Source organism: Carassius gibelio, chromosome B8 (assembly GCF_023724105.1).
Source record: "Carassius gibelio isolate Cgi1373 ecotype wild population from Czech Republic chromosome B8, carGib1.2-hapl.c, whole genome shotgun sequence".
Taxonomy (NCBI): Eukaryota; Metazoa; Chordata; class Actinopteri; order Cypriniformes; family Cyprinidae; genus Carassius; species Carassius gibelio.
In genome coordinates, this window is record NC_068403.1 from 10,483,136 (window position 1) to 10,491,662 (window position 8,527).

An 8,527-nucleotide genomic window follows, 5' to 3' on the forward strand; every position below is an offset into this window, starting at 1 on the left:
TGGTGTTAAAATACAACAGGATAGCCTAATGACAGAAGGAAAGGAGGAACTGAAACGTAGAACTTAAAAGATACAATGTTTGATTGTTAAAATAACACTATACTGCAAACAAACACAACATGATTCACTTTTCTGAGATATTGATCTTCGTATATTAGAGCCCCTTCAATAAGATCCAACCCCTTTATTTTACTCCTTTATAATAATAATCATCAGCAAAAATATGTGATGCTCCAGAAAAACTTAAAAGAAAAACAAACACCAGTTAGGTTCTTGATGGTTTATTAGAACAGGAAATGATAACAGAGCACAGTCTCCATGCTCAATGACAGCCAGAACTGAGGACAATGAGTTTCCAAATGCAAAAATTTGTGCACGTGTGTGTGTGTGTGTGTTAAAGTACAGTGGGATCCAAAAGTCTGAGAAGACTCTAAAAATGTGAGATTTAGACTACCATTTACACTTAGAAATAAAGTTTCAGGGTTTTTGAGAAATTCACAACAAAGAACCTTTATGGCATAAACAGATTAGGAAATTAAGCACAATTTCAGGGTCACTAAATATGAAAATTTGCAACATTTTTCACATAATTTTGCAGAGATGTTCACATGTTCTTTATTCCATTGAAGTACAGTACAAGATGTTCTTTGGATCATCTTAAATCATGCTGAAGAACATGAGCGTCAGATTTTACACAAACTACTGTAGATGCAGTTAAAGCAAAGGACAAACTGTATCCAAAGATACTCAATTTTTCAATTAAACCTTCCACATAAAGTATTACAGTAATTATATAATTTGAGCATGTGAAAACAGAGTTTTTAAAACTTTTGGACCCCACTGTCCATGTGTTCGTGATCTTGTGTATGTGTGCACGTTTGTCTTTATGTGCATTTGTGCTGTTGATTTGTAAAGCATGCATGTGACTGTCTGATTGGTGGACAATATTAGGGCAAACAGTAGCATGTCGTGTTGAAGTACACACTACCTCTGTGGACTCCAGACCGAGGCTGTGTTCATGCAGATAGTTCACTTAAATTACATTTAAGCATTGAAATCATTATGTACACTGAAGGGGACACGATTTGTCATTTAATGACAATGGACCCAGTAACACGAACAGCCTCTGGTGCGAGACAAATCAGAAGTCCATCACAGTTAACAGAAGACTCAGCTCTTTTGGAGAAGTGTTTTTCTTCTTTTCTTTCTTTCAGGAGAAACAACTCTCATCCGGCTTTGCAGAAACCAGGATCAAACACTGAAATTCAGGTCACAGTCACAGAATAATCATCGTCGTTGTTGAACAAAAATTCACACACCAGAGAGCAAATCAAATCACTTGCATGAACTCAAACCAACCTAAAACATTACCACAAAACAAACAAACAAACAAACAAATATAAAAATGAAGATACCAGTACTGGCTAATATATTCTCTACAACTTTACAAAAAAATTCAAACTCTGTGCTTTTCAGATGTCAAGGTTTTGCACACTGAAAGCATGTCATTTCTAAACAAACCTTTTCTTTCTTTGTGTTAGCACATTTCATCGGGTGGCCCATTAGCTGTGGCAGTTTGTGGCTGGGGGACGTCAAAAAAAAAAAAAGATCTCAGCTTTAAAAGACAAAGCAGAGAAAGAAAAACAGCCCAGACAATGAGAAAGCCTCGAGCACACTGTCCTCGCTGCTCATAGACAGAATTCTAATTGGAAAATTGAGAGTAGGGGGCTCTCTAAAACATAGCTAGGTATATATCTGTCCAAACAAAACCCTAGCAGAGTTTTTACAGCCGATTCCATTTCTTGCTTGAGAGAATTACGACATAGGAAGACAGTGAAACAACCCTTGTTTATTTTCTTTTCCCACGAACACATTTTATAGAGCTCCACAGCAAATTAACTCCATTTCACTGCCTCAAAATCTTGTGCGAATGAACCCAGGTGGTGTTTAGAGCTTGTGTACAGGCTTTCACAATAAGCATCCCCTGTGTTTGCTGCTTGTTTTTGGTCTATTCCGGCGAATGTTATTTATATGGGATGCGGTCGAGAATAATGACTCGCTGCTTGAGTTTTGCTGCCCACATCTCAGGCGATGGCTTTGTAGAATCTGGCTGTGTGAGTAAGCAAGTGGGTGCCTGTGTTTCTGCACGTCTCTCACGATCATCTCCAGGCTTTATCAGGCCAAGATAGACTTAGCGTAATCACGCATGTTTCACCTAATGGTGCAACAGAGTGAAAAGCCAGTGAGAGGGAAGCAGGGTGAACGCATGCTTGGATGGGCAGACCTTTTTTAGTGGTGGGCCTCAGTCTGTGTGAGGGTACAACCGTTCCAAGACGAATAGATGAGCTGGATGACAATTAAAAAGCTGCGTCAATAATGTTGATTGTGTAAAAATAATTACACACAGAGTTCTGAACTCAGTCATGCATTGGCACTTAAAACCTATAAATTATACACTTCATTAATTGCTTTAATGTTCAGCTTCAGAGCTTTCATCCATCCACAAAAAGAACACACATTCAAAAGAACACACTCTTCTCTGTCTCTATTATCACTACAACAGATTTTTCATTTGGAACACAGCCTGTTTTTAAACCAACATATACTTAGTGTTGAAGTATTGTTCATTATAGGACCACCAAACATTTGATGTCAAACCTTCTCATGGACCATTTTCACATTTTTGGGGTTGGAATAGAAACAATAGCAGGGTAACCTTCTACAGAAATAAATGTGAGACCATAGCAAATGTTATTTTTGCATTACCATTTGTTTAAACAAGGAAAACATGTATATTGTATTTCCATGACTTTCTAAAGGAAGAAAGAGTAAAATAAATTGATTGTGGCAGTTAGACGAGGGAACGATGTCAGATTTGCCATCTTTCCCTCAGAAGATGTATTTGAAACCCCACTGCAGCAGTGTTTACTATTTATTTTGTAATTTAATGCTAGGGAAATATAACAAAGTATAGTGTTATACACTAATGTTTAGAATTTTGGGGTCAGGAAGATTTTTAAATTTTTTGAAAAAAGTCTCTTTTGCTGACCAAGGCTGCATTTATTTGATACATAAATGTTAAATAACAGTTAATAACAGTTATTAAATACTATTTTATTATGTGATGGCAATAAAATGTTTTTAGCAGCCATTACTCCAGTCTCCAATGTCTTATGATCCTTCCGAAATCATAAAAGTATTCATTTCTTTAAAAAACTTAAAAACACAAAACATTTTTGCAACATAATGACTGCAGAAATGTGTCATCTCACACTGTGAAAAGGGTCCATAGAGCATGAAGTAAAATAAAAAAAACTCAATGTGCAATACCGCCCTCTAGTGGACACACTCGCACTCACTAAATTACCGTTGCCTCACGGCAAGAAAACAAAGATAACGTCGTTTACTGAGAGGTGAATGAATTGAATAGTACACTATTTCTTTTCTACCTCCCGTGGGGTTTACAAACCTGAAACAAACAAACAGCAATCTAAAGAGAGCCAGAGGAACCTGAACAATGGCTGAAGCGGGCACAGTGCCATCGGGAGCCTAGTGGGTCTGATTTTTTTGCTCTCCATCTAAATGTAACATTGTATTCCTCTGATTCTGTGAGTTTTGTGAAGGCTGGCAATGAGGGGGAGCCAGAGGGGTCCGATCTGTCTGGCTCCTCATTGACATTCTCCTGGGCTGGGCTGATAGCTAGGCCATGACTCTTAACGGTTATTTGTTGTTGGGATGGTCTTCTCTGGCTGGGCCACACAAAGAAACCCAGTGTCATTGAGACACTCTGAATGCAGCTCCCTAGCGGCCTGACTCGGCCCAGACAACCGAGCTCACATTCGAGTCAATGGACTGCAGAGAGAACGAAGCCAGGCCGAGTGAAAGAAAAAGAAAGTGTTGCAAATGCCCAGCTCTAATTCTAGAATGTGTAGGGGATAAAGAAATGCACTAAATTTCTTGGTTTTTAAGATACACCACAAAATAAATGGGTCCACCCAACAACATATGTCCCTGTACACAATATAATTTCCACAGTGCTTCCATGCTCCTTCCAAAAAGCATGGGTTGATTCCTCCATGATTTTTGGCAAACGCTCTTTTCCATGACCCATTTACATCTGATATTCCAGCACATAAGTCTTTAAAGTCAAATGGCAGTTGTCTTGATTGCTTCCTGACACATAATAGGTTAAGAGAGGGAGGGGTAGTCAGTCATTTGACATCAGATCACTCAAGAAACACCAGTGTTGGTCGGCCATTTTGCTTTCATATCAAGTCTAGCCGGCAAGAACATTTTAATCCCCGTTTTGGCGTGACTCTCATACACATACAAACAGACACAAGGAAGTTTGAGCTTGTCTGCAAAGGCCCCAGGATGCACAAAAGAAGCATCTGCAGGCGGAGAATGTAAAGCAAGAGAGGCGAAAACGAAACGTATCACTTCCACTGAATGGTTTACAGGGCTTGAGATTACACAGAGAGACAATCTGGAACCGCTTCACTATGCTAAACGGTCAACGTAGCCATTCGCAGGATTATGATTATGTATTTCACCTCCCATCACCCAACGCCTCCGTTATTAAAAAGTGATCCTTCCGCTTTATTAAACAGTGAGCGTGATAGAAGCCGCTAATGTGCTAAGTGGCATCACCCCACAGGCAGGGGAAGACAGCGGTGTTAACACCATCAACCATTAACGCTCTCGTTCGCTCATACTCGGTAGTCCTAGAGCTCAGCCACTGGTAGGGGACTTGAAAGACACTGGATGGCAGTGAGAGTGGACAGGAAGGGCAGGATTACAGAAGGAGTCTGAGTCTTGGGGGTGATGGGACTCTGAAGGGTGTGAACGGGCCTGGACCACTCATTGGCCATTTGGGTTACGCTCACTAACACTTTTCACCAGCAGGTGGCTGTAGTCCTGTATCTCATTGAGCCCTCGCTGAGTGTGGTGACCTGGCCGTATTAACGCAGCATTAGTGCGTGGCTGTATGGGATACGGGTGGTGGCCAGAAGGAGTCGCGTTGTTGCTATTGAAGTTAAGTCCGTCGCGGGACCATCGCAGATGTTCTCCATAGTCCGACTGGGTGGTAGGAGCCGAAACAACCCTCCTGCGGTCAGGTGAGTCCTGAGGCGTTGTTGGATAGTTGTATTCACCAGCAGAGTTGCGAGTAGGTGGGCCGGTCGGTCGCCCACTCTGCTCCCGCTGATTTGGTGGATGGGAGAGGATGAGGTACCGCTGACGCTCTGAATGAGGAGGAACATCACCCGATCCCTCTTGCCGCCCACCTTGCAGGTATTTGGAGCTCAAGTAAATGACAGCTGAGTTCGCCGGGCAGGGTGTCCCTGTCTGGGTGAGGAAAGTATGGCTCTGGTCCCAGTCGCAGTCTGTGAGATGGACATGAGGAGTGGGACGTTTCTGCTGCAGAGGCGTCTGTTCTGGAGTGGGAAGTCCTGGATCGATGTCTTCAGATTTTGGCCAACCGTTGGTGAACATATTTTCAACCTGCGAGCGGGGTCGTTCGCTGCCGCTGATACGTGTCACGCTGATTACGGAACCACTGCGACCGTGTCCCAGCATGCTCTGCTCCTTGTCACTCTTACGACGACTCCCCATGCCAGATTCACTGGCTCTGGAGCGCTGGCGGTGCTTGAGGCTCATTATCCAACATACCATCAGACCTGACAGCGCCGCCCCGGTGGCAAAGGCTGAAACCGCTGACACCACCAGCAAGTTCACGGACACCAAGCCATCTGGTTCCTCGATGAAACTCTCCTGTAGAAGACCTAAAGACATGGAAAGAATAACAGTGAACATAAATAACACTTTTATAACTTCCAAATATTGAGTTAAGTAAAAATTCTTTTGTATTTTTCTATGAGGTCAAAGAATGCATGAGTGAAGTAAAAAGGCAGACTCATTGCACGCATTACTACCTAAAGTAGGGATGCAACGATACCATTTTTTCTGAACCGATCCGATCCCGAAAATTCGGAGTATCTGCCGATACCGATCCAATCCGATAACAGCACAGTTTTTTTTATTCAATGTAGAATTTCTGTACTTCTCTGTGTTGACCTGATCATAACTCTTTTGTGTTAATCTACTACATATACACAAATTAATTTTAATGAAAAATAACAAATGAAAAAAATATATAGATCACAATCTATAACAAAAATGCTATTATAAAAACTAGGTTAGTAGATAATTCAGCAGCAAATCATACTCTAGATTCTAGAAAAATCACGGGTGCACAATAATTTTATAAAATCCAGTGAAATATTTTATTCACAAATAAAAGTGAATAAGTCTTAAATCTGGTAAAATGTAGAACATTGCTCTTAGTATTGTTGTAAAATACATTAATGAAAAAAATTATATAAATTTATATAGAAATCTAAGACGTTTCTTTTAAAAGGGGGGGTGAAATGCTATTTCATGCATACTGAGTTTTTTACACTGTTAAAGAGTTGGATTCCCATGCTAAACATGGACAAAGTTTCAAAAATTAAGTTTTTTTTTAAAGTTTTTGTTCCCAAAATACTCCTTCCGGTTTGTCACAAGTTTTTTTCGAGTATGGCTCTGTGTGACGTTAGATGGGGCGGAATTTCCTTATATGGGTCCTAAGGGCACGTCTGCCGGAAGAGCGCGCGCTCCCGTATAGCAGAGCAATGAGAGGCTGAGCACAGACATTCATTCACTGATCAGAGCGAGAGCATCGCAAAAAGTCACAAAAGAAGTGTGTTTTTGGTTGCCAGGGCAAGACAACCCTGCACAGATTACCAAAAAAAAAAAACAGCATTAAGGGACCAGTGGATGGAGTTTATTTTTACAGAGCATCAACGGAGTTGTGCAAGTGTTTTTGTTTGTTCCCTGCATTTCGAAGATGCTTGTTTTACAAACAAGGCCCAGTTTGACGACGGAATTGCGTACTGTTTATTTCTTAAGGATGATGCAATCCCAACGAAAAAGGGTCATGATCGTGTGTTGGAACCGCAGGCAGTGAGTAAAATTGCTTAAAATATCTCTGCCTCCTTGTTAGTGCGTCCGCCTCCCATGCCGGAGACCCGGGTTCGAGTCCCGCTCGGAGCGAGTCGTTGCTGCTGCTGCTCTCGTTCAGTTTCAGCCTCTGGATCTGATTCTGGATCATAAATAAACGGCTGAATCTGACTGTAAGCCATGGTTTGTTTTGGATGATGGTTTTTCCCTCACGGTAATGTCACAACTTCCAAACGCTCTCAACGCAAAAGCCCCTACTGGCGCTCGTGATTCTTTAGCTCCGCCCACACGTCACGCCTCCAGCCGGTCGTGTTTTTCCGGGAAAAATCGGTACAGACTATCTTTCTCTTATGAATATAATAAAACTAAAGACTTTTTGGAGTTATGAAGGATGCAGTACTACTCTGTAGGTACTCAAGATTAACAGGATATTGATTGAAAACGAGCATTCCACCCCCCCTTTAAATGTATAGCACAGTAATAAAGGCAGCAACATATCATAGATAGGACAAAACAATAAAAAGACTATTAATAATCTTTGATTGCGACAGAGCGGTACAGTGTGCTTATGCACATCCCGTGCGCAGAATGATGAGATTGAAACAACACGGAGTCACAGTGCGCAGCCCTACGAGTCCACATAGAAAGCTGCTCTGCTCATGTTCATCTTCAGTTCTCTCTTCATAGCAGTCCAGTCAGTGTACTGTTTGAGTAAATTAATTACTCTGGGATATTGGTTTATTTAGACTCAGAGGGAGTGTGCTTACTGGAGACGCGAACCGGTTCAAACGATTCAGTCCGGGTTGGTGAACTGGTTCAACCGGTTCACTAAGAAGGACTGGTTTAATCAAATGATTTGTTCGCAAACCAGACATCACTAGTACAAAGGGAAGATATATTGATACGTAGTGAATAAATCTGTACGTTAGTTTAATGAGCCTTTTCTTTGAACAGTTTTAAACCTCAGTTACTGTGCACTCTTGAAGAGACTTTCATCGTTTTGACTGTAGTAACCGAACGTGAGATGCAGTTTGATTGCTGAATGAAGGATGACAGACAGCCGCAGCGGAGAAGAGTTTATGTGAACTTGAATTTAATGACTTCAATATTAATCTGTTTCCTCACACTGAACTATGGAACAGTTTCAACTTGAAAAATGTTCTCAAAACCGTTTTGGTGCTTTATAATGTTTTTTTGCATTTTGTGGGGCTCAACAATAACACAATAGTATACGCACAGTATCGGATTTGGATCGGTCTCGTCTGACCGATCCGCAGAAAATGGCAGTAGTATCGTTGCCGATACCGATCCCGAGTGTCGGATCGATGCATCCCTAACCTAAAGTGGATGTTCATTTTAACAGCTGTAATAACTGTCTTCTTGATTGAAAGCATCCATCATCGATTACTTGTTTTGGAAAACTTTTGAAAACATCTAGCACTGAATAATTCTGATCTATTTGCAGATTAAAAGGTGCCCTGGGTGTGATAGATTTTAAAAGTCACAGTACAGACGGATGAGAGCAATC

The 8,527-nt window shown here is 41.2% G+C and overlaps 1 protein-coding gene across 2 annotated transcripts in view; it reads right to left on the bottom strand.

Annotated features, from left to right (window-relative positions):
• Positions 1-265: 265 nt before the first annotated feature.
• The window catches only part of LOC127963877 (semaphorin-6B), a 119,712-nt gene continuing 111,450 nt past the window's right edge, over positions 266-8,527 (bottom strand). For both annotated transcript variants that reach the window (XM_052563965.1, XM_052563964.1), the window contains exon 17: positions 266-5,783. In XM_052563965.1, coding sequence (XP_052419925.1) covers positions 4,861-5,783 — 923 coding nt within the window. In that variant the 3' untranslated portion in view covers positions 266-4,860. The remainder of the gene's footprint in view (positions 5,784-8,527) is intronic.